Consider the following 27313-nt stretch of genomic DNA (forward strand, 5'->3'; position numbering starts at 1 on the left):
TCCCTGTACCATTTATACTCACTGAGCCTCTTATATTCACAATACTCCCTGTAATATTTATTCTCACTGAGCCTCTTATACTCACAATACTCCCTGAACTAGTTATACTCACTGAGCCCCTTATACACACAATACTCCCTGTACTATTTATACTCACTGAGCCCCTTATACTCACAATATTCCCTGTACTATTTATACTCACTGAGCCTCTTATACTCACTGAGCCCCTTATACTCACAATACTCCATGTACTATTTATACTCACTGAGCCCCTTATACTCACAATACTCCATGTACTATTTATATTCACTGAGCCCCTTATACTCACAATACTCCCTGTACTATTTATACTCACTGAGCCCCTTATACTCACAATACTCCCTGTACTATTTATACTCACTGAGCCCCTTATACTCACAATACTCCCTGTACTATTTATACTCACTGAGCCTCTTATACTCACAATACTCCCTGTACTATTTATACTCACTGAGCCCCTTATACTCACAATACTCCCTGTACTAGTTACACTCACTGAGCCCCTTATACTGACAATACTCCCTGTACTAGTTACACTCACTGAGCCCCTTATACTCACAATACTCCCTGTACTATTTATACTCACTGAGCCCCTTATACTCACAATACTCCCTGTACTATTTATACTCACTGAGCCCCTTATACTTACAATACTCCCTGTACTATTTATACTCACTGAGCCCCTTATACTCACAATACTCCCTGTACTATTTATACTCACTGAGCCCCTTATACTCACAATACTCCCTGTACTATTTATACTCACTGAGCCTCTTATACTCACTGAGCCCCTTATACTCACAATACTCCCTGTACTATTTATACTCACTGAGCCCCTTATACTCACAATACTCCCTGTACTATTTATACTCACTGAGCCCCTTATACTTACAATACTCCCTGTACTATTTATACTCACTGGGCCTCTTATACTCACTGAGCCCCTTATACTCACAATACTCCATGTACTATTTATACTCACTGAGCCCCTTATACTCACAATATTCCCTGTACTATTTATACTCACTGAGCCTCTTATACTCACTGAGCCCCTTATACTCACAATACTCCCTGTACTTTTTATACTCACTGAGCCCCTTATACTTACAATACTCCCTGTACTATTTATACTCACTGAGCCCCTTATACTCACAATACTCCCTGTACTATTTGTACTCACTGAGCTCCTTATACTCACAATACTCCCCCTATTCACCATTAATACTCCCCGTACTCCCTCTTTATACTCCGGGCCCCCTTATACTCCCTAGTGCTATGCACTGAGCCCCTGATACTCACTAGTAATACTCCCTGTATTATTACTCGGAGCCCCCCGTTACTATACCTTCACTGCTACACTCGGCGCCCCCCTGTACTCAGCGCCCCTGCCGCCCCCCTCCTCATATAACCCCCTTGACCGCCCCCCCTCCTCAGTGACAGGCTCGGCCACACCCCCGCCCCACAATGCACTTGGCGCTGGACATGGCGGCGGTGTGAGCTGTGTATTCGGGGCCTGCACAGCGCTCGGAGCCGGACATGGCGCTCCCCCCGCAGCCACCTCGGGAGTAACGAGCCGCAGCAGTCCGCGCTTCCCCGCCGGGGCCTCCTGCCGCCTCTGTGAGCCCAGACCTCAGGTAGGTGACCGCCGTCTGCCGGGCCCGGGCTGCGGGCAGGAGAGGGTCGGGGAGACAGTGGGGGCGGCCGGGGCTGCGCGGTGTGACCGGACGGACCGGGACCAGCACTGTGCACTCCGTGTGGCAGGGGTGTGTTTATGACGTCACCGTGTTTACATTCTTTCTTGACGTCACTGTTGTCGTGCAGTCATGGCAGGTAGCCTGTCACGTGGGATACATAGTGACTGGGGAAGAGCAACAATGTATCACACAGAGCAGGAGGGGGCTTTAGGGGAAGTTATTAGTGAGTGCACACCGATCACTTCCTGCAGGGCCTTGTAACCAGTATGGGCATCAAATGCCCATGGAGATGGCTGTAGGCGATGCCCGGCTGTCCCTTCGCTTTACAATGTGGTTCGTCGGGTTACGTTTTTGGAGTTTTAATCATTTCGTCAGTGCTGCCGATTGCGCCATTTTTCTCTCTCTATGATGACCAAAACCTTAAAGGGGATGTCTGTGACCCCCCCCACCCCCCCTGCCGGGCAGCTATGGACATATACTGTGATTTTATTTTTCTGTTGCGGATCTGTCCTTAGAAGTTTCAGGCAATTCCTTTTTAAAGGGGATGTCCAATGACCAGACCACGTCCCTTTAATAGGGCGGCCTGTAGTAAAATAGCACCCTGTGCCGGACTTACACTTCGCCAGGATTACGAATTCCACTGTGTTAACATACCCTTAGGCCTTATTCACACGAGCGCTGCGAGACATACGAATATGAACTCAGCGCTTCTGGCCCGTTTACACGTAACGCTTATCGCTCAAAGAGTGAATTTGCGTGATAATCGTGCAATGTAAATGCAAAGTTAAAAAACGCTCACTGCTCGTTCGCAAGTTTATGGCTGACTTACAGTGGGAGTAAAAGCTATCGCTTGGATGGCGGGCTTCTCGTTCCGCGCCAATTTTCCGCGCTTTAAATAGAGAAGGTGAAGCGCCTAACGATAAGCCTGCGATCCAAGGAAAGACTAGAAGCAATGGGATGAAACTGAAAGGGAGGAGACACAGATTAGATATTAGACAGTAAGGGTGATCAATGAGTGGAACAGGTTGCCGTGGGAGGTGGGGAGTTCTCCTTCAATGGAAACCTTCAAACAAAGGCTGGACAGACATCAGTCTGGGATGATCTAGTGATCCTGCGCTGAGCAGGGGGTTGGACCCGATGACCCTGGAGGTCCCTTCTAACTCTACCATTCTTTGATCCACCGGCAAAGTCTGTCTAAACGCGCTGCAAGTGCGCTAACGACCTTTGCGGTGACGCCAGCACTCCTGCCATTGTTGAGCCGAATGTCTTCCTGTGTAAAACGGACATTATTTGCACGAGTGGATTAATTTAATGTTTTTTATTTTCGGCCGAGCAGGTGGGCGGGGTTTTGTTGTAATGACCATACCCCTTTAATTCTGATGGCCTTATGCGTGCGGATTTGCGCTGCGTTCTGTATTTCGTGTTGCGGCCAAATGCTATCCCGTGTGAAAGGTCCCCCTAACAAGTCTGCAGGCAAACAGTCTACTAGACGTCTGATGTGCGACGCTTCTCAGAGCGTTCCTCCAAACACACATTCGCCCGATAATCAGGCCGATGGGCAGCGAACCAGCAAGTGATATAAAGTGATTGGCGCTAGTTGGGTCGGGCAAAGGCTTGGAATGTAAAGCTGAGCGAAAGTTAGCGATAAGTCGTTTTCCTTTTTGTTTCTCGTTCGTTTTACGCAGGTATGAAGATCATCGTTGGCTCATTCACCAAACGTTCCATTTAAACACTGAATGTTCAGTTGTTTTTCATTCATTTAAATAGCGAATGTGAATGGCTGAACGATGTATCTGCTGTATAAACAGGCTGCCCGAGCGAACTCGGACATCGCTTACTTAAATGAGAAATCGCTTGGTGTAAACCGTCCCTGAGGTATCCTTCATGCGAGCGTATGTATGCACAGCATATTTGTGGCTCAAATTGTGTTTTTTTTTTTTTTTCTTTTGTTTGCTGTGATTCCTCTTGTGGCGAACTCCTGATTGCCAGTGTGAAGGAGCCCTTAGGCCGCCTGCGCACGAACGGGTCTGATTCCGCATGCGGAATCCGGCCCTGACCGGCAACCCTGCGTAACTGTCATTTTCTTTTGTACTATGGATGGTCCAGACGGCTCACTGTCGGACAGACACAGTACAGATTTTCCCGCGCTGTCACTTGGTGATGATGCGGGTCCCACGACCATTCTACATTGTTAAAGGGGTTGTCTCGCGAAATCAAGTGGGGTTATACACTTCTGTATGGCCATATTAATGCACTTTGTAATATACATCGTGCATTAAATATGAGCCATACAGAAGTTATTCCACTTACCTGCTCCGTTGCTGGCGTCCCCGTCGCCATGGTTCCATCTAATTTCGGTGTCGTCTTGCTTTTTTAGACGCGCTTGCGCAGATGGGTCTTCTCCCTTCGGCTTGACTCGGCAGCATCAGCGTTTTGGCTCCGCTCCCTTTTACGCGTCATTACGTAGCTCCGCCCCATGACGTGTGCCGGTTCCAGCCTCCTAATTAGCTGGAATCGGCACGTGACGGGGGCGGAGCTACGCGATGACGCGTACAAGGGGGCGGAGCCAAAACGCTGATGCTGCCGAGTCAAGCCGAAGGGAGAAGACCCATCTGCGCAAGCGCGTCTAAAAAAGCAAGAAGACACCGAAATTAGACGGAACCATGGAGACGGGGACGCCAGCAACGGAGCAGGTAAGTGGAATAACTTCTGTATGGCTCATATTTAATGCACGATGTATATTACAAAGTGCATTAATATGGCCATACAGAAGTGTATAACCCCACTTGATTTCGCGAGACAACCCCTTTAATTGCCATCAGCGTATAATCTGGAGAAAAATAGAGCGTGCTGTGTTTTGTTTTTTGTATCTTTTTTTTTTTCACCTCTGCTCGTGTGCATTGCATGCTATGGACGCTACCTGCTGCAGAATCCGGAGGTGACGCCTGCTCCAGATTCCAAAATTCAAATCCGCCCTTATGTGAGAGATCTCCTTGGTACATCTTATGATCTGTACTTCTAGACACTGGTGACTTGAAGACTCCGCTTATAGGGGGAGGTACAAAGTAAACGGGAACAATCCAGTCGGACTTGTATCCTCCCTAGTCATCACCATCCCGGCTCAGCTGATCCCTGATTAGGTTTTAGGCCGATCTCTTTGGAATAGTGTCTCTTGGCCAACCTAGATGCTGTCGGCGGACGCAACGCTTCCTATAACTTGCTGTTATCAGCGGCCAAGTGTTCGGCGCGGAGCGTTCGTTACTGAGGAATTCTTGGCAGATGAGTTCAAAGTGTTTGCATAAAACATGGTTGTGTTATAAGACAACAGAATCGCCCCTGATAACAGCGAAACACTTGAAATGGGTCACTGCGGTCCGCATTGTGCCAATCCGTCTGTCCGTAGGGGGGTCAATAAGGCTCTCTGCCTCAAGGATCGGACATGAGAACTCATGCAGCATCCTTACTTGAAGGTGGGTATACTGTCCATTGTGGCACTTCACTAATAATAGGGGGTGGAGGGGGTTTTGCTTTGCAGCTAACAGCTGATTTTGCCAAAGGGGCCGCAATCAGCTGGACCTTTCCCCTGCAGTGGCTCCTACAGAGTATACGTAGTATTATATGGTACTGGTGTATTATGTCGCCACCTCCCTGGTCGGGGAGCGCAGCGGAAGAGTCAGCGGCGGGGCCAATTCCAGTGCTGTCCTACACCTGAAGGAGAGGCCGAACCTCGGCAGCGGCACCGCAATGGGCGGCAGAGACGGCAGCCCCTATTTATGTTCCGTCCTGGGAGCACCAGCGGCACAGGCACCACAGACGGTATTGCCGCCTGTGGCCTCTATTGAAGATCCGTCTTGAGAGCATAAGCGCCAGCAGCGGGGCCTCTTCAAGTGTCATCCTATTGGCAGTGGCACGGCCGGCAGAGACAGTGGCTGCGGCCACTATTGCAGTAGCGTCCTAATCATGCAGCACAGACAGCCACAAATGGGGAGTGCCAGCCTCGGTGACAGCGGCATAGACACCGGCCTAAAGAAGTCTGACGGCGTGCGGCCAGAATGGAGCACACAGACAGCACAGCAAGTGCCAGAAGTGGCGGGGTAGCGATTGACCAGCACTGATGCAAGGGGGGACTGTCAGGTAAAAATCAATAGGGGCCCGCAGCAGGCGTCCCCTTTCCATGTGCCAATTCTGCCAGGTAGCCGCCCAAATAGATTCTGACCAGGGTGACTCTCCTGGAAGGGTCCTGAGCAGGAGATTCTTCTTTACGATGATCATATGCCCTAATGGTCATATGGACAGTGGGTGCAAGAATGAAGCTACCCTTTTTAAAGGGTTTGTCAAGTTATAAACTATTAATGACCTATCCTCAGGACAGGTCCTCAATATTGGGCGTGGGGGTTATGTCAGCAAGGACCCCTACTAATCAGCTATGCACTGAGCTGATATTTGCCTTCTCCGTCTTCATTTAATTACCTCTGTTTGGTATTACAGGCAAAGTTTCCATTTACTACTATCTGAATTTTGCCTGCAATACCAAGCCTGGCCACTGCAGTGAGAACGGAGCTGCCTGCTTCTGCAGAAATCAGCTTTGTGCAGGAATGCATCAGCCTGGGCAGCAGCTGATCAATGGGTGTCCTTAGCGATGAACTCCTGTTGATACATTATTGATGACCTGTCGTGAGGATAGGCCATACATAGTTTACAGCTGAACATCCCCTTTAAGTCATTGGGGGGGGTAAAAACAGAAACGCTTATTTCTGTTCCAAAAAGGGGACAGACAGACGGAATTTATACGGAAAGCCCTCACCTGCCCTAACCCTACAGTTCCCTTCAGTGGATGAAATGCCTCGCTGGCTGTGGCTTTCATTAAAGGCCAACTGTTTTCCAGGGGGCCCGTCGCGGTTGTACTATACGTGCGGACCATATTTTGCGAATGCTATTCGTATGTGGGAGAAAATATTGCGCAGATATTGAGGCATGTCACGGATGTTCACCTCTTATGTTTTCGGGACGTTTGCTGCAGATTTTGCGCTCTAATTGCGAAGGCATAATCTCTGCAGATTCGCCGCCGGATCCGCTGCGGTAAAACGTCCCAGCGCAGTCCGTTCGTGGAGGTGGGTGGGACGTCTGTAGTGCAGGACAGCGTGAGGAAGCGCCGGCTCTGCGCAGTCTGTGGCTGGGAGAGTAGAGTTTCACTTCTGTCACATGAGGTGTCACCAGCTGACGGAGGAGCGTGTTTGTCACAGTGTTTTTCCACCGCGGTTATCAGCCGGGATGGGTGCGTCTGCTAATACAGCAGCTGATGGGAGGGGAGGGGGGGGGGCAGCTAAACGGTGCGAAATCACTAGATTTCATGGAGAACTTGGATTTCGGCCTTTTTAAATATTTTAAAAGGCCTGACTAAGTCTGTCTGAACGGTTTCCCGGACCCGCTGTGCGTGCCGCCCCTGGAATATCGCATTCGCTGCGAAACCGTATTAGACTTGATCCCTCTTGTTTGCATTTCCGGTTTCCTTTTAGTGTATAGGGGATGGCGTAGGACTCGCCGCGCACCAAAATCCGCACTTAGAATCGCGCGTTTTAACTTCTGAGCTACGGATTCGGCTGCGTCCTGCGGCGTAATTCCGTCCCGTGTGAAAGGCCGGTTATAGATTCAGTAACCATGACTCCTATGTAGGATGTCCTGTACCCCCAAGCGTGATGGTCGGGTCACTGGGGGTTATTTTGAGCCCCAAGGACTCATTCACACGAGCGTATTACACAGGCGCGTTTAATATGTAGTACATCGCGACAAATCAAATCAATTGCTTTCACTGTTGCACTCGCTTATATCCATGGCGTATATTACCCCGTAAGATACATCACAGCAGGTTTTATTTTACCGTGTATTACACGCCCTATTGTTGTCTATGGGTGCGTAATAAATGCTGTACATACGCAACTACACTGCATATCTGCGCCATTTATACACAACGTTGCTGAGCGTCGGAACGGAAAATCAAAGAAAATGAGGCCAGGTAGACTGGGCTTAGCAGCGCAGTCCAAAATAGCAGGGAAGCATCGGCTCGCACAGCGGTGAAACGCTACATAGTACACGCAGCGTTATACCACACGCTCGTGTGACTACTGGGGTGATTTGGGACTCCTGAATGGTCATGTGACTCCGGAGTAATTTTTGCCTTTTTAGGCTGAGTTCTCACATGGCGTATTCCAGTCAAAAATCTCGTGGTTTGGCCGCAGCGTAAAACGGCGAGATTTCCGCCAGGAAAGTGCTGCTTCAAAACCTGCGACACTTAGCCGTGGGTTTTGGAGCGGCTTGGACGCACGCTTTTCCGTAGCGGCCGGTGCTTCTCTAGAGGAGAGCGCAGCCGCAACAACAACAAAAAAGAATGGATATGCTGCGGCCGGCGAATAGCAACCAATCACAGTGCAGCTTTAACTTCTTATACTGCTGAGGTAAAATGAAAGCTGCGCTGTGATTGGTTGCTATTTCTTATACTGCTGAGGTAAAATGGAAGCTGCGCTGTGATTGGTTGCTATTTCTTATACTGCTGAGGTAAAATGGAAGCTGCGCTGTGATTGGTTGCTATTTCTTATATTGCTGAGGTAAAATGAAAGCTGTGATTGGTTGATATTTGTTATACTGCTGAGGTAAAATGAAAGCTGCGCTGTGATTGGTTGCTATTTCTTATACTGCTGAGGTAAAATGAAAGCTGCGCTGTGATTGGTTGCTATTTGTTACACTGCTGAGGTAACAGGAAAGCTGCGCTGTGATTGGTTGCCATTTGTTATACTGCTGAGGTAAAATGAAAGCTGCGCTGTGATTGGTTGCTATTATACTGCTGAGGTAAATGAAAGCTGCACTGTGATTGGTTGCTATTATACTGCTGAGGTAAAACGGAAGCTGCGCTGTGATTGGTTGCTATTTGTTACACTGCTGAGGTAAAATGAAAGCTGCGCTGTGATTGGTTGCTATTTGTTACACTGCTGAGGTAAAATGAAAGCTGCGCTGTGATTGGTTGCTATTTGTTACACTGTTGAGGTGACATGAAAGCTGGGCTGTGATTGGTTGCTATGAGCAACACTGATTTTTCTCCTGCACACCTTCCATAACAGTGCTGCGCTCTTCTCATTTTTCTGTCGCCCACTTTGTATATTCCAAGACCTCTATTCATAAATTTGTTTTTACTAAAATCCATGTTTTCCCAGCAGCCCCTGCATCTTCCTAGCAGGCTAAGGGCACGTCTGCACGGGAGGACTGTCACCCAGGAGCGATGGCCGTTCAGTGAATTGATGCGGAGAGCGCCAGATATCTCCTCCCGCCTCCGTTTGTGGTGAACAGGCAGTCCTTCAGAGACGAGCACCTGCCTGTTTACACCGAGCGAGGAGTCTCTCTCGGTCATTGAGATGGAACGACTGGCGACTAACGAGTGATTTCTCGCTCAGCGCCCTGTCGGCTCCCGCTTACGCAGGACGACTGTCTGTCAATAGTCTCTCGTTCCGTGAATATGCAGCGTGTTCATAGACAGCAAAACGCAAGGCAGCAGCGTGTGTCGGCCATCTGCCTTCTTACTCACATAAGTACGCTGCGTATTTACGCGTGTAGATAAAAAAAAATGCACAAAATTGCGTTGATTTTGTGCGGGAATATGCGGGTCTCCTTCATATTTCACATGTATTGGTTCGCACTGCTTCTACGGTGTATAATACGCACCAAGATGGGACATACTATATATTTTAGGGGGGTTTTTTTTGTTTTTTTTTTTCTTCCACAATTGCATGAAAAAACACACTGGAATCCGCGGGTTATTTTCACATGCAAAGAAAGTGTGTGCATAATGTGCTGCGCCAATGTGCCCGTGTGACTGGCATTAGGGGTCAGTCTACAGTTCCCTTTATACGCTGCCCTCAGACAGGTATGTTGGTAGTATTCCTCCGCTGTAGCAGCATACATCATGTGTTCTGCAGGCACCCGCTATACAGAAGAGCACGGCATCCTTTGCTTTCCTGCCCCCATACAGAAGGTGTTCTTGGTGAAGGCGCCTTCACACTGGTGATAAATTTGCGCGACGCGAGTGAAATGTGGAATCATGACTTTTCCGTGGTTTCCTTCACACTTGCGATGTTTTCACTTTTCAGATTTTAGTTTCTTTTAAATGCTTGTATAAGGCCGGGTGCGCACTTGTCTGTCTTGTGTACTGCATATTTTGCCTCCACAGTTTTTGAATGAGTCTAAGCAAAGCAGAAGGGGGAAAAAAATTACAATTTCCATTTTTTTTTTGGCAATTGTGTCAATTTAAAGACGTGTGTGTGTGTGTGTGTGTGTGTGTGTGTAAAGAAAAAAAAAAAATGTGTATGTGTATATATGTGTGAGATATATATATATATATATATATATATATATATATATATATATATATATATATATATATATATATATATATATAATTTTTTTTTTTTTTTTGTACAGCACACATAAGAATGAAGACTTGCACCCCAAGATGCATTGCTCTGCTTTGTCCTGTTCTCAGAAACCTTCCCATTGTGACCCTATTCTACTTACTGGACACATGGCTCGCCCTGTAATGGAGGGAACACTCATTGGATTTCTGGGCACAACTGAATAAATTCCAGGCCCCATTGCCCACTTGGGCAGAAAAAAAGTTGACACCCTAAAAATACCCCCCCCCCCCCCCTCCGCCACGTAATGTACTGCGCATAATTGCATACTCGTCATTCGCGGTACATCTTTTTTTGTTTATATTTCCCATGTCGTCGCTTAGCGATGATGCGGGTAACTGCAGCCCTACGCAATGTGGTTGCATATGGGCTGTGGGTATATCCGCGACCATGAACACAATGGGCTCTATGTGGCGGATATCCGCGGTAAAATAGAATCTGCTACGTTCTGTCTTCTGCAAGTGGATTGTGTAATTCCAACCCGCTAATGTGAGTGGAATTCTGTAATCCAGTGCATTTGATTGAACTGCGTATTACCGCTGATCAAATGCATGTAGAATCTGCATTTTGTTTTTTGTTTTTTTTCCTCTATCCGGTCGTGTGAGGCCAACCTAAGGTAGATTGCTACCTTTTTATCACGTGACCGTTTAGCGAGATTTTAAAATTTTTTTTTTTTTTTTTTTTTTTTTTTTTTTCTGGGCTTCCCGGCTCCTGTGCATGTGTCCGGCATTTTTCCAGCGGGTGCGTGCGCAGAAACTTGGGAAGGGCCTTGGAGGAGGAACGCGTCGGGGTTCAAATTTGGAGACCTCCGGTAAGAAGTTTCATCTCCTCTCATCGATCGCATCGATGAGAGGAGATGAAACTTCAACTTAAAATTTTTTTTTTATGTCCTCACCATTATTCGTAGTAACCGCATATCGCCACGGGACATCACGAAGGGCGGGGGTGAGTACTCTCAGCTACCCCCATGGACCCGATCTGTGAGGGCAGCTGAATCTTTAACTTTTTAAAAACTTTTTTTACACTTTAATGCAGTCGGTGCTATCCGTTATATAGCGTTGATCGCATTGCTGAGGGGGGGGGGGGGGGGGCTTCCCGCAGACCCGATGACCCCATGACTGCTCCATGTTGTCGGCTACCTCTGGGAACCGACAGCATGGAGCTGTCACGTCCTCTGCCCACGTGGCTTTACTCCCCAGAGGATGAATGTTCTTACGTCCTCGGGGATTAAAGCCCACTTAGTGACCATCCCATTGCTGCTTTAACGTCCTAGCTAAGAGGTTGAATAGACATGCTGTAGATTCCAAAACGTTTTTCAAATTCACTGCTTTTCCGCAGCAGAAAAAATCTGCGATGTATGAAGGAGACTTGTTAAATCTCATTTATGTTTCTTGTACCTTAAACACTGCACAAACTTCGCAGTGTTTTCTGCCTGTGTGATGGCAGCCCAAGAGGAGGCATTGCTTCCAATGATTTCACTGCCTAATACGCTTCTGGCCCTGACCACCGAGGACTGCACTGATGGTGGGCCGGACCATCGGCTGGGATCCAGAGTGAGGATCCCCTGCCAATCGACTACTGATGTCCAGGAGGTGGTTTACTAATAGTAAAAGCCTGCTAACAACCACTGAAACATAGAAAATAATTTACTGAGGGGGGGGGGGGGGGGAGCTGTGAAAGTTCAGTGTTTTGAGTTGTAGTCAGACTTGACTGGTTCCGTCCTCCATGCAGAAAACTTTGTGGGGACCAAAACCAGGACGGCACGGTAGGGGAGGATATAAGATGATGTGAGAGGCAACAAACTAGGTATTTTCTCCCCTCTGTAGGATTAGTAGATTTTTCTATAAATTTTTATTGTGACATGTAAGCACTACAGGCTCGTTCACACGTGTTTGCCATTCCCATTTGAATTCCATCCGGCTGTTCCATTTTGTAACAAAAAATTGGAATTCAAAAGGAGACAAGCAGTTCTGTTTCCTTTTTTTTTTTCTCCATTTGATTTCAATGGCTTTTCAAAACAAAGGAATGCTTTGTTTACGTTTTTTTTTAAATGGCGCAATCTGTAGAGCTATTTGTTTCATTTAAAGAAAACAAACTGAAGAGAATCGAATAGAAAGCATTTATTGTATTTTTTTAACCCACTGAAATCGGTGAGGGCGGGGAACGGCTTTTTTTGTTTTTGTTTTTTTTTATTCTATTTTTGTGCTGCAAAAAACAGAACAGCCAGGCGGAAGTGACAGACGCAGGTGTGAACCAGTTCTTATTTGATTAAAGTTGTGGAACCTCGTTGCTTTGCTTTTGCATGACTTTTATCCATGATATAAACTGATTGCTATTTCGCCCCCAGGCAGTGCGGTGGCCTCTTCACCCAACGTGAAGATCGGAAACGTCTGCAGTGACTTGAGAAACACTTATCCAATGGTGTGAAAACAATCGTGGAATAATGGATGGGCTCTCCAAACCTGTGAACCATGAGTCAAGGAAACCAATGACCCGCACAGGCCGTGGGGAGAACAGAAGCGTGCGAGTGGTGAGCAACCAGAAGCATAAGCATCGAGGAGACGGTAAACAAGTGCGAGATAACGATGGCAGCTCTACAATCATTTCCAAGAAGGGCAAATCGACTGAAACTGCGGAAAGTTCCAAGATCTGTAAAGAGAATTCAACTAATTGCACTAGTGGGACAGTAGACTCGGGAGCGGGCCTTCAGGACTTGGGTCACACAAGAGCTAAGAGGTCTTCTCCACTGTTAGCAGGAAACCTAAAACTCCCTCAAGCTAACAAGCTGGAGCAAAGTGATCCAAAATCCAAAGATGCTGGAGAGTCTGTTGGGAATCGGGATACTGCCCATCCCCAAGGCTCTTCAGAAAACACTCTGGAAACTGTTGCAGAATATGTCAAGACTGTAATTGAGGAGTCACCTGGAAATCCACAGACGTCTGCTGCAGCGAGCCCACCCGGTAAGTATGCGGAATGTTGCTCTATATGTTTCAATGTGGCGGACCCCAACCTCTTTGTCTCTTGGGAGCTACAACACTTTAAAGGGGTTGTCCCGCGAAAGCAAGTGGGGTTATACACTTCTGTATGGCCATATTAATGCACTTTGTAATGTACATCGTGCATTAATTATGAGCCATACAGAAGTTATTCACTTACCTGCTCTGTTGCTAGCGTCCCCGTTGCCATGGCTCCGTCTAATTTCAGCGTCTAATCGCCCGATTAGACGCGCTTGAGCAGTCCGGTCTTCTCCCTGGTGAATGGGGCCGCTCGTGCCGGAGAGCTGGTCCTCGTAGCTCCGCCCCGTCATGTGTGCCGATTCCAGCCAATCAGGAGGCTGGAATCGGCAATGGACCGCACAGAGCCCACGATGCACCATGGGAGAAGACCCGCGGTGCATCGTGGGTGAAGATCCCGGCGGCCATCTTACTAAGGTAAGGAAGAAGTCGCAGCGCGGGGATTCGGGTAAGTACTAAACGTTTTTTTTTTTTTAACACATGCATTGGGTTTGTCTCGCGCCGAACGGGGGGGGGGGGGGGGCTATTGAATAAAAAAAAAACCTGTTTCGGCGCGGGACAACCCCTTTAAGCAATGGTCAGGAGCTACGTTATATTGACACAATCAATGTGAGAGATTAAAGGGGTTTCCTGGCACTAAGAGATGGATGGCCTAGTCTAAGGATAGGCCACCAGTATCACATTGGTTGAGTTCTGCCAATCACTTGGGTGAGCGCCGTGGCCACTTCACCACATACCGGACACAGCGCCGTACAGCCTTGCCTTGTTGTAGCAGCTCAATCACATTCACTTGAGTGGGACGGAGCTGTACTTGGGCTACATGACCGGTGAAGGTGATGTCACCTGAGCACCACAGCCTCTTCAATCAGCTGATGGGCTGGAGTCCGAAGCTGCAAACCCCACAGATTTGATATTGATGAAGTCAGATTATCAGTAAAGGCTAAACCCATTTAAATGTGGAGAAATATGAAATTGCGAACATTTGATGATCAAACTTTATCACTAATATTCTGCCATCGAAATCGGCACAGTTTGGCCTTATTCACAAGGGTGATTTCGGTTATTGAAAAATTGACTGATTTCACTGCAGGTATGTAGGTAACAAATTACACACACCTGCAGTCAAATCAGTCAGTGAGTGAAAAACTAAAAAATAAGGCCAAGCTATATATCTCTATATCCATTTTTGTGTTTTTAATCAGCCAGTGTCATATGTTTTTTTTACCTGGGTTTAAGGGGGAAAAAAAAGAAACTTAAAACTCCCCTTGAAGTTGAATAGATTAATTTTTTCTTATTTTTTCATGCATCTGTTGACTTTAATTTTTGGTGGGGAAAAAATCGTAGCATGTCCTATTTTGGTGGATCTCTGACAGTAAACTCGCCAATGTGAATAGACCCTTAATGGTTAGGACATGTCTGTAGTAATGTAAATTGCCAGTGCATATGGTTATAACCCAGTACCACGCATTATGGGCTTGTATGCTATATGTGCCCCCCAAACCCCCCGTCACAAGCGCTAGTTGGGGACGGCTGCTCTAATCCATATTGTACATATTTTATACAAGTCTTACAAATGCTCTCAGATGAACACCCTCAGCATTTGTGACTTCCTCTTCTATACAGCTGACTTGGTGCATTGGGTTGACATAGGCTGATCTCCCTCAGTGCCCTTGGAGGAAGGTCTCCAAGGATATGAAGAAGAGAACCAGAAGGCTTTAAGGCCCATTTAGACACAACGATTATCGCTCAAAGTCGTTGCGTGCATTTGCACAGCAAGATGATCACTCAAACAGCAGTTTGACCGTTTTAAGCGTTCACTTTGCATAAGCTCTTAAGTAGCTAATTGGCTACTTAAGAACTTATTAGTGTGTAAATTAAGCTCTTACTTGTGGTGCAAATATAATTGGCTATTTGTAGCCCTCCATTTTGTCCTTCATCCTCATTTTGTATTTTCCTTTATTCTCCATTTTGTATCCTTCATACGAATAGCTATGAACATTCATGTGGACTTCAAACCTGTTTGGTGTAGGAAGCTTTGATGAAACTGTGAAATGTGTATGCGACTTGTTAGTTCTTTGTATAAATAAGATAGAGGTCTAACATGTATATTGGGCTTATACAGAACAATGCTAACTGCATTAACTACAATTCCATTTGTATAGATTTGTTTGAACTCTGTCCATATACATTGTATCGCCATCAATCTGAGTCTTGTTAATCCTGTGATACCATCAGCATTGTCTAGGGAATTGAGTTGTTGATTCTGAACCTTTGATCAATGAAACTGTTATGTATTGCTGCAAGGAGCAAGACTTAAAGGGGTTGTCTCGCGAAAGCAAGTGGGGTTCAGCACTTCTGTATGGCCATATTAATGCACTTTGTAATGTACATCGTGCATTAATTATGAGCCATACAGAAGTTATTCACTTACCTGTTCCGTTGCTAGCGTCCCCGTCTCCATGGTGCCGTCTAATTTCAGCGTCTAATCGCCCGATTAGACGCGCTTGCGCAGTCCGGTCTTCTCCCTGGTGAATGGGGCCGCTCGTGCCAGAGAGCTGGTCCTCGTAGCTCCGGCCCGGCACGTGTGCCGATTCCAGCCAATCAGGAGGCTGGAATCGGCAATGGACCGCACAGAGCCCACGGTGCACCATGGGAGAAGACCCGCGGTGCATCGTGGGTGAAGATCCAGGCGGCCATCTTGCTAAGGTAAGGAAGAAGTCGCTGCAGCACGGGGATTCGGGTAAGTACTAAACTGTTTTTTGTTTTTTTTAACACATGCATTGGGTTTGTCTCGCGCCGAACGGGGGGCCTATTGAATAAAAAAAAAACAGTTTCTGCGCGGGACAACCCCTTTAAGTTCATATTACGCTTTAAAGAGAGTAAGACACTATAAAAGGTTTAACGCTAAGAATTTATTAAAACCAAATGATAATTGAGCATAGTGGTGACTAATTGTCCTACGTTTGTAAACTATCGGATCTATATACACAGGATAATATCTATATACAAAACATAACGGTTGCAGATGTTACATAACAAAGTATAAAGTTAGCAAGTTGCATTATTGCCTAAAAGGTTACAGATCACATATTACCATCACCGAAGGCGACCCTCACTTCTAGGGGTTCAACAGATGACATCCTCATCTGGTCTCTGAAGCGTCTGTACTACCCAGAGCTTTTCATCCTTCCATCAGAGAGTCCAGGACTTTTCCGAACCTTTGGTGATGGTAATATGTGATCTGTAATCTTTTAGGTAATAATGTAACTTGCTAAGGGCTCCTTCCCACGGACGGATTTCCGCCGCGTAATTCGCGGCGGAAATCCGCTGCATTGCCCGCAGCTATTAGGTTCTATTGAACCTAATAGCTTAGGGCTCACGGTGCGGAATTCCACCGTGGAATTCCGCAGCGTGAAATCACCCGACCTCATCCGCAGCATGCTCTATTTGCCGCAGGTGTATGCGCGGATGGCCTCCATTGCAGTCAATGGAAGCTGTCCGTCACGCTATCTTCCGCTGTAGCACAGCGGAAGATGGCGTGAAACCGCTTCCCCGCCTACCGCCGCATCACGTGACGTGGCCGGTCGCGTCATGCGGGAGCGAGGACGCCGGATCCGCAGGTAAGTTTGGGGGGCGCCGTGATGGGCTCCACGACGGAGCCCGTCACGGCCGTGTGCAGCCGGCCTAACTTTATACTTTGTGGTGTGACGTCTGCAACCTTTATGTTTTGTATATAGCTATTATCATTTGTATATACATCCGATAGTTTACAAACGTAGGACAATTAGTCACCACTAGGCTCAATTATCATTTGGTTTTAAAAAATTCTTATCGTTAAACCTTTTATAGTGTCTTACTCTCTATAAAGCGTAATATGGACTTAAGTCTTGCTCCTTGCAGCAATACAACACTGTATACAGAAGACAGCTGCAGCGCTGTCTTCTGCATACTCCTGCTGTGTTCACGAAGGGCTCAGCTGGTATACAGCTGAGGGCTCCGAGAGGGGTATGCAGGAGGCAGCTGGAGTGCTGTCTTCTGCATACTCTGGCTGTGTTCTCCGAGCAGGATAGCAGCTGAAATAATAGTATCAGCGGTATCCCGCTGAGAACTCAGCGTTCGGTCCTGATAAGACTCATCGTTGTCTTTCAGCTAGCTGAAGGACAACGATGAGCGAATCGTTTACGAAAACTGCACGATGTCTGTGCAGTTAGACCCAGCGATTACCGCTCAAAACATAATCGTTGGGTCAAAATGGCACTTTAGGGTATCTTCAGAGGATGTAGATTGTGTAGGATGGGTTTTAATGAGAATTGCTGCATAAGCAGTCTGAAAACACTTAGAGCCGACACATTGTGTATCGAACAATATATTGCAGAATATCTTCTTATGACCTTTTATCTGCATTCTCCAAGAACGGATGCAAGACTGTTAGTGACACTTGAAGTGCTATTTAAAGGGGCCGTGCCTTTTATTTGACTGGTACCTAAATGTTGTGCTGCATCTGTGTAGGAAGGACTCTTTTTAGAACTGCTTTCTTCTCTGGCCAATGGATGAGGGTCCCAGTAGGTGAATCCCTCTCTATTAGGGTGCATTCACATGAGCAACAGCTAGTCAAGCCTGACATTGTCAGGTACGACTTGCATCGAACAGCGCATGAACACCCCACCGTGTAATGTGTGGGAGACCTCACATCCGCATGTTCTAGTCCCGTGTGATAATTGATGATGATATTTTATATAGAGAGATTTTTTATTTATTTTTTTTAATTAACATTTCCTCCTCTTCTGTCTTGCAGCATCGCTGTAAGCAAAAAATCAGCCATTTAAATGCACCCATTGTATTCGACTATTTTTGTGCAAGTTTTGTGTGTCTCATAACGCCCAAAACTCGCACAATTTTCTCACCCGTATGACCTCTGTTTGGTCTGATCATTCATATAAGAGGTTGTCCTCTTGTGTTACCTTTTTGTCCCCATTTTACCTTTTACAGTATCCGGGAGGGGAAAGGGGCAAACAAAAGCTATTACGCAAGAATTTTGACTTAGAATGATCACAAACTTTTGCGCAAAGGAACCAATTTTTCCTTTCATTATTTTACCGTGGGGGGGGGGGGACAGCAAGAAACGGGCAGAATAACTTGCATTATATTGTAAATGATCCTGTAAACAAGCTGGTGGATAGGAAGGAGTGAGCGGACCCGGGAGAGATACTGTGATGCCTTGTGACATTCTCTGATATCACATGCTCTGCTTTACACGGAAATGATAGCGCCATCTCGTGTTAATTGTTGGTAAAGCCTTTTGGGGAAATGAATGTATTTTCAGTTAAGGCTATTTTTACACAAGCGAGTGTAAAACCGATCTGTGAAGTTCAGACCAATATCGCACTTGTAAACCTCCCTATTCAGTTTTTCCCTGTGACTGTTGTGTTTTACAAAAAATGCAGCGCTGCACATGCAACTATCACACGCATGAAGATCATGCTTCAATAGTAAAAATAGAAAATCGCACTTGCGTGAAAATTGCATTTACATGTGAGTGTGTGTTTTTTCTTTTTCTCCCATAGGAAATAATGGGCAATTGCTGCACATAGCCGTTAAATAGAAAAATATCGCTGCGAAAGAAAAAAAATTGCCCCTGTAAATACACCCATTTAAAATGGTTCTTTTCATGATGGCATAAACACAGTAAAATCGTCTATAAAGCTGTTGTCCTACAAAAATGGCTTATCCCCTTTCTACAAGTTAGGGGAGAAGTATCTGATCGGTGGGACTCTGACCTGAGAACGTGTGTCCTGAGTGTTCCTAAATGAATGGCGCTGTGGGCACACATATGCACTACTGATTCGTTACTTTCAATTTGACTCCTGGAAATCGCAGCGTACAAGCGAGTCATAAGACCCATATAGGTGTGCAGGTCCCTGCAGTTCTCCCTACAATTTTGATGTCTTGGTTGCTTCCAAAAGCATGAAGTTTCTTGGGGTAGAAGTAAAATGTAAGTTAAAGGGGTTGTCCGGCCAGAAACATTGCATGTCCTTACTTCTGTTTGCCCATTTCCATGCACTTTGTAATATACATTGTGCATGGAAAATGAAGCAAACAGAAGTTTTGGACTTACCTGAAGGGGTGCCATAACCCCCCCCCCCCCGTGTTGCTCCTCCGTCGTCCCTGGTTACAACAAGAATCTGCTCTTCTTCTTATCGGGCCGCAGCAGCTCTTGTCGGCGCGGGAATGAGCCTCTTCTCATCCGCGCATGGGTAGTTCTTCTCTCTGTAGCCGGGACCGATATATGATCTCCTTGTGTGCAGGGGGAGGAGGATGGAAGAGCAAGGAGCAGGAACTGAGCTCCCGCCCCCTCTCCGCCCCTCTGCACTATTTTCAATGAGAGGTGGGACGGGGACTAATGAGTGCCTTAGCCCCGCCTCCGTCCCGCCTCATTGATAATAGTGCAGGGGGCGGAGAAAAGGCAGAGGGGGTGGGAGCTCAGTTCCTGCTCTTCCATTTCCCCCCCCACCCCCCCCCCCCTCCGCTGCACACAAGGAGATCGTATATCGATCCCGGCTGCAGAGAGAAGAACTGCGCATGCGCGGATGAGAAGAGGCTCGTTCCCGCGCCGACACGAGCTGCTGCGGCCCAACAAGAAGAGAAGATTCTTCTTGTAACCAGGAACGACGGAGGAGCAACAAAGTGCATGGAAATGGGCAAACAGAAGTAAGGACATGCAATGTTTCTGGCTGGACAACCCCTTTAAGTTGTGCAATCTCAGACCTGATCACTTCTTATTGAATTTACAGGGAAGAGTCCTACAGCGAAGCCGGCGTCTTCTGAGGAGCCTATTGACCAGGAACTGGGCCTGCAGCAGGCAGAAGAGAGGCTGGAGAGGGACTATATCCACCGCTTGGAGAAGGTATTGTGTCTGCACAACAGTCTTGAGCTTTTGTGGTAGATGGGCAATCGTTCATATCATGCAAAGCGTGATAATTGTGCTCAATCTGCGCTCCTTACTGGTAGTTGTCTTCTCATATACGTGTATGTCCACATGGGGGGGTGAAGTGTCTACAGCGGAAAATTCACACCATTCAATGCGGGATTCGCCCCCAAATATAAGAGGTGGATTCCACACTGATTAATTTGATACTATAATTGACATGCTGCGGATTTAACTCCCACACGGCGTGTAGATTTCTGCAAGCTAAGAACAAGACTTTTAAAACCTCACTTTGCTGACACATAGATTGACTGCCTGTTTACACAGGCCGATTGTCGTTTTATTTTTACGCCTGCACAATCTGAACGCCTTATTATTTCTCGTTCAGATCGTGTTGGCATTTACACTGAATAACTATCTTTAGATTCCTGTGGTCCAGCTAGAATCTGAACAATAATCGTTCCGTGTAAAAGGGCCCCAAACGACTCTCCCTTGTCGGGCTGCTGGTGGAAAGGGGCTGATTCCTTGAAGAATGAGGCATACGGCCTCCAAACTGTGACTCCATGAACCTGATATAAGCTTATTGTCATAATGGTGCAGTTTACAGACTCCCCATTTTCTCTCCCTTCTTCCAGAAATCTCCTGACTTCTCCAACTGCCAGTATCTATGCAAGCTCTGCTCTGTTCACATCGAGAACGTCCAAGGAGCTCACAAGCATATTAAGGAGAAGCGGCACAAAAAGAATATCCTGGTAAAAATCGCCCACAGCTTGGTGCATGTTGTTCTCTCTTGCAGCTTGTTTGTGTGAGTGCATGATGTGTGGAAATGTGCCGTGCCGTGCAGTGCAAGTGCCAACGAGATGCACATGGCGAGGAGCTGGAGAACTGGAAGGTGTGCACTGAAGGATCACCAACTAGTAGCACGCTGGACCTCCATTGCCCTTCAGAGCAACAGCAGTTTGTTATGCCATAGATTCCACTAAGGTGTTGCAATCCTTCTGCAGGAATATTAGCCCATTAAACATATTTGGGACATGCTGGAAGGGGCTGAGAGACTTGCTTCCACTTATCCCCAAAATGTGCTGGAGCTGCTACAGCGGGCATGGGGGCGAGTTGAGTATGAAGGAGGTTCGCCCCCTTGTGGAAACTGTTCCCCAACATCTGAAAGCAGCGATCACCCAAAAAGGTGGACCAATTTGTTGAGTAGGTGCTCTAATGCGGTGAACGTTCAGTGTATATAATCGTCGGGTAGCCTGAAAAAGTCCAAAAGATTAGAAATTGGGTGATTGACTTGTATGCAGAGAAAATATCTGAACACCTCACATATGGCTAGTGGGACAACCATAGCGCCTTCTTTCACAGCCTGCTTCAAAAAAGACCATGGATAGCCTGTTGCATGTGTGTGGCAAACATTAAACCATCATAGAGGTCTAAGTAGACCTCCTTTTTTTTTTTTTTTTTTTTTTTTTAAAAGAATGATTGTCCGCCCTGCCTGGAAGATAGGACGGGGCAGAGCAAACAACCCTTAGAAGTAGGCATGGGGAGCTTTGTGGTTTTCATTCTATGACAACTGCTGCCAAACTTTCTCTTTTTAAGAGAAATTCGGCTGGAATAATCTTCACACATGATCTCTGATGGCTCCTAATTTACAGCTCTCTATAGAGTGCATAACTTTTGTTGAGAAAATCATGACAGGACTTCAAATTAATTGCCACGAACTAAGAAAGCGTTTTCACATTTTCAGTATCGGAGATCTGTGAGTAGTAAAAAAAACCCCTCTCATTCTGACAGTCGTTAGTAGTCTGAGATCAGGCGTTACCAGAGCATTAACATATATGGAATACTGTATCAAGTTGGGTACCACAAGGCTCTGTCCTGGGCCCAGTGGTGTTTAACATTTTTATAAATGATCTGAAGAAGGGAATTGATGGGAAACTGATCAAATTTGCTGATGACACAAAGCTAGGAGGGATAGCTAACACTAGGAAAAAGAGAGAGTGTATTCAAAAAGATCTAGAGAAGCTTGCACAGTGGGCGGCAACTAACAGAATGGTATTTAACAAAGAGAAATGCAAAGTCCTACATCTGGGCAAAAAAAATGAAGAAAGCACATACAGAATGGGAGGAATTGGGCTAAGCAGCAGCACATGTGAAAAAGACTTGGGTATACTAATAGATCATAGACTGAACATGAGTCAACAATGTGATGCAGCAACCAAAAAGGCAAACACAATTCTGGGATGTATTAAGAGAAGCATAGAGTCTAGATCATGTGAGGTAATTATTCCCCTCTACTGTTCCTTAGTCAGACCTCATCTGGAATACTGTGTGCAGTTCTAGACACCCCACTTTAAAAAAGACATAGACAAACTGGAGCAAGTTCAGAGGGGAGTTACCAAGATGGTGAGCGGTCTGCAAATCATGTCCTATGAGGAACGGTTAAAGCATCTGGGAATGTTTAGTTTGCAAAAAAGTCTCCTTTCAGCTTTCTTAATAGATGTCTACAAATATCTGAAGGGCTGTCACTGTGCAGAGGGATCAACCCTATTCTCAGTTGTACAAGGAAAGACTAGAAGCAATAGGATTAATCCGAAAAGGAGGAGACACAGATTAGATATTAGAAAAAACTTTGACTTTGAGGATAGTCAATGAGTGGAACAGGTTGCCACGGGAGGTGGTGAGTTCTCCTTCAATGGAAGTGTTCAAACAGAGGCTGGACAGATATCTGTCTGGGATGATTTAGTAAATCCTGCATTGAGCAGGGGGTTGGACCCGATGACCCTGGAGGTCCCTTCCAACTCTACCATTCTATGATTTTTTTTATTTTTTTTAAAGCTGTTAAGCTGTTCCTTTTAAATAGGTGACCCAGCTGCTTAACCTAAAGGTGCTTTTTATACTGAACGATTATCATTTGAGTTCCTGCGATCCAGTGAGAGTCTGAACGATTATCATTCAGTGTAAATGCAATCTGTAATTCCAGTGTTGCCTGCGTTTTGGTGCGTTTTGTTATGTATTTATAGAAATCTGGTGCCATTACTTACTAATGTAAATTTATTTGTAGGAGAAGCAGGAGGAGAATGAATTGCGCTCTCTTCCGCCGCCTTCAGCTGCTCAGGTTGCCGCTTTGGGTGTGACTCTGGTAAATGCGGCAAAGGAACATGGAATTTCTCAGGAGGACTTCCTGTCCAGGCAGGAAATCGTCAAGGAGATGGAGAAAATCATCCAGAATAAACTGCCCGGTATGTATCTTGTAGAGGTTGATGGGGAAATGTAATTATGGAAAAATAACTGTTTCATTTGTGACTATCTTTAAGTTTTTGGGTTTATTCCCCTAAGGGCTCACACCCACTTGCGTTTTTTTAACGCTGCAATATCTGCGTTTTTTTTCACACGATTGTCAATGGGACTTTCTAATGTTAAAAACGCATCGCAAGTTTGTGCGATGCGTTTTTAACATTAGAAAGTCCCATTGACAATCGCGTGAAAAAAAAAAATGCGCAAGAAAAAACGCAAGTGTGCCGGAGCCCTAACTTTAATCCCATATCCAAAGGCAATCTATTTTAATGTCTTCTGTGTTAAGTAGTATTCATCATAATTAGGTCTGCAGTAGTGATGAGCGAGCATACTCGCTAAGGGCAATTGCTCGAGCGAGCATTGCCCTTAGCGAGTACCTGCCCACTCGAGAGAAAAGGTTCGGGTGCCGGCGGCGGGCAGGGAGCTGCGGGGAGGAACGGAGGGGAGATCTCTCTCCCTCTCCTCCCCCCCCCCCCCCCCCGCTCCCTCCTGCTGACTGCCACAACTCACCGCTCGCCGGCAGCCGAACCTTTTCTCTCGAGCGGGCAGGTACTCGCTAAGGGCAATTGCCCTTAGCGAGTATGCTCGCTCAGCTCTAGTCTGCAGTCCAATATACAGTACTATAAAAATGCCATGAATGGGGAGGTCTAAAGCGGTTGTCTTAAGAGAGGCGATGATCTATGGGGTAGGATATGCCGGCAGTGTCAACTGCTGTGACTCCCACAATCTCGGGATCAAAATCACAATGCTAGGAAAGTGCCATACCACTCTTTATCTCCTTTTGACTAAAAGGAGTTATGCCACAAAATGAAGTTGTCCACTATCCACGGGATGAGGGATAACGGTCTAATCCGTTAGGATGGGACAGCTGGGACCCCCACTGATCATGCATTTAGGAACATTCAAGATCTCCTTTTTCATGAAGCAATTGGTCATCCATGCTCACTTCATCTGCATTCACTTCAGTGGGGTTGTAGGATAGTTTAAGCGCTTGGCTATTTCCCGCAGTTCCATTGAATTAAATGGACCTTTGGGACCCCTGTTCTTGTGATCAGAGGGGGGCCCAGCAGTCATACCACCTCTCCCTCCCCATTGTAGATGTTCCTTGTTTTGAGGCAAGATACCTTGTGATTAAAGTGTGGCTCCATCTTCATACACATTCCTTTTTTAGGAAGAACTTTCTGATGATAAAGTGAGGAGGTGATGGAGAAGTCAGATTTCCCTAGTTTGTCCTGCAGGCAAAATCTGCACTTTTATGCCTGCCTGTATCCGTCCTACGGTATAGCAGACACAGGTGGTCATAAAATAGCTGCTATTCGTAACATGCGGCAAGGAAGCCATTCTACTTCTATTTGCATACAAGTTGATAATACTATAGTAAATTAAAAGTATTGCTGTCCTTGGGGTTCCCTGGTATAGAAATGTTGGTCTCTATAGAGCCCCCTTCAAGGTGAATCCACTTTGCTTACCTGACACGTCGGCAGTGAGATAATATTTACATTTTGGAGGCTTTTAACGTCGACCTTCCTGTTCTAAAACTCTTTTTGTCATTTAGGCTCCTTTTACATGGAGCAATTTATTGTTCGCCCGACTGAATGGTTACAGATTTCGCTGGTGCAACCTGTTTATACAGGCAGCTAAATCGTTAGCTTGTAAATTGTTCAACCAGTGTGCCAGTGAATGAGGAAGCAATCGCTGTTCACAGGCAACAATGCGCAAATGATTATTCGTATGCCTGCATAAAATAAACGACTAATGAAGTCTCCTTTTGAAGTTCAATCGTTGGCCTGTTTACACTGAATGATTGTCATTCAGATTCACACAATCAAGCTAATTCCTTTCGAATGCTAATGGTTTGATGTAAAAGGGCCCTTAAATATATTAAGGTGCATTTACACACAGATGATCGCTCAAAATTCGTCAAAAAACTAACGAGTTTTGAGCGATCATTTTGCATAGGGACTAATGGGCTAAATCGTGCCTTTAGTACTTCATTGCATGTATTTAGAGAACAGCGGGTGGTCTGTTCTCTAAAGACATCACTATTGTTCTCCAGCAGGACAGCAGCTGTTAAAGAATATTATCAGCGCTGCTGCGGAAAATGCAGCGTGTGGTCCGTCTTATCTTATCGTCCTGAGGGCCGAGGATTTCATGCGGATCTGAAATCAGCGATGGACGAAAAGTAAAGGATGGGGGCACATTTACACACAACAATTATCGCTCATGGCTTTTAAGCGATAATCGTTGTGTCTGACCTGACTGGAGTACTTAACGTGCCTGCGGGTGTACAATCTACTTACAGCACAATAGACTTGTACAACTTACACTCTTCGCTGCCAAATGAATTCTCAGAGAAGATTAGTACTTCTGGGGCAGCGCTGGTATTATCAACGGACACCAGGAAGTGTGGCAGCCTAGTATCAGTTATCTACACAGTCGGCCATTTTTTTGACTGAAACAAGGGGTATCATCGGTTTATCTCTAGACTTTACATAGTATGCTGGGCTAACGTGCTACCACATACAAGGCCAGTTAGTGGACTCCCCTCAGTAACCATTAATGGACACAATTAAAGACTTCCCTATAGATTTCTATGATTTCTGAAAAGCTATCCAATGAGCCTTTCTATATAATTACTTAATCCCTCCACTCCCGCTCTCCCACCTACTTGCTGCTCTACTTGTGTAAAGGTGGCCTTCTACTTGGACAGTTGTCAGCTGATGGCTGTTACTCCAAACCCCTTCCCTATACACATGCATGCTTGACCAAGCGTGTGTGTTTTCCTGATGGGGAGAGGGGGATAAGCTGGCGCTTGACATCTCTGGCAGCGGTTATCTCCCGGTAGAACAAAGGCTCGGGTAGGTTGAAATCAAACGTGCCTTATTCTCCTTTTTCCTAATCTCTGCTGTCCAGAGAAGTCTGGACACAGTCTCTATACACACTAGATGCAGAGTTCGTGTATGGCCATCTGAAATTGGTCCCCTTAAGGACACAGCCCTTTAATTTTTTTCTTTTCCATATTCAGTTTTTTCTTTTTCCACCCCCCCCCCCCCACACACACACACACGCTTTAAGAAATTGTAACCCTACATTCTTTTTTTTTTTTCTTCTTTATCTATCGACGTCTCTGTATGAGGGCTTATTTTTTGCGGTAAAAGTTGTATTTTTCAATGGTACTATTTAATGTACCATATAATGTACAGTGGAGTGAAATAGAAACAAATTAAATTCTGCTATCTTTGGGCGCGTCTTGTTTCTACAGTGTACATACTGCAAGAAAAATGACAGAACTTTATTCTTTGGGTCAATACGATTATTGCCATACCAAATTTATAGCTTTTGTTTTTTCTGCACAACTTTTTAATTTTTTCTCAAAGATATTTAACTTTTTTAAAAATTTTATTTTCTGCCACCATCTTCTGACAGCCAACCCGTGATCTAATCGCGGGTTGCCGTACAGGACATCAGTCATTTAACCCCTTGAGTGGCGGGTTTCCTACCACCCTGTCGTGCCCACCAGGGCAGGTTTTTTAAAATGGTCTAATCATTGAATTTCAACTAATTTTGCAGTTGCGTCTCAAGAGCCATAACTTTTTCATTTTTCCATTGACATGGCCATGTGAGGGCTTGTTTTTTGCGGGACAAGTTGTGATTTTTTTAAACAGTGGGGAGGAAAAAAAGAAATGGGGAAAAAGAAAAAAAGGGGCCATGTCATGAAGGGGTTAAATAATGTATTAACTTCCTTCTCTGGGTCATTACGACACATGGATACCACATGTGTGATTGTATTTTTGATTTTTTACAAAGTAAAGGGAGACAAGTGTTTTTATAATTTTTTTTATAATTTTTTTAACTTTTTTTTTTTGTCCCTTTAGGGGACTTCCACAGGGA

At 45.8% G+C, this 27313-nt stretch overlaps 1 protein-coding gene across 1 annotated transcript in view; it reads left to right on the forward strand.

Moving 5' to 3' along the window:
* The first annotated feature begins 1515 nt into the window (after positions 1–1515).
* TUT4 (terminal uridylyl transferase 4) overlaps positions 1516–27313 on the forward strand; it is a 90077-nt gene continuing 64279 nt past the window's right edge. The window contains exons 1-5 of the mRNA XM_066597592.1: positions 1516–1673; positions 12537–13149; positions 19995–20107; positions 20764–20880; positions 23190–23367. Of these exons, the coding sequence (XP_066453689.1) occupies positions 12633–13149; positions 19995–20107; positions 20764–20880; positions 23190–23367 (925 nt within the window). The 5' untranslated portion in view covers positions 1516–1673; positions 12537–12632. The remainder of the gene's footprint in view (positions 1674–12536; positions 13150–19994; positions 20108–20763; positions 20881–23189; positions 23368–27313) is intronic.

Source organism: Eleutherodactylus coqui, chromosome 3 (genome assembly GCF_035609145.1).
Source record: "Eleutherodactylus coqui strain aEleCoq1 chromosome 3, aEleCoq1.hap1, whole genome shotgun sequence".
Taxonomy (NCBI): Eukaryota; Metazoa; Chordata; class Amphibia; order Anura; family Eleutherodactylidae; genus Eleutherodactylus; species Eleutherodactylus coqui.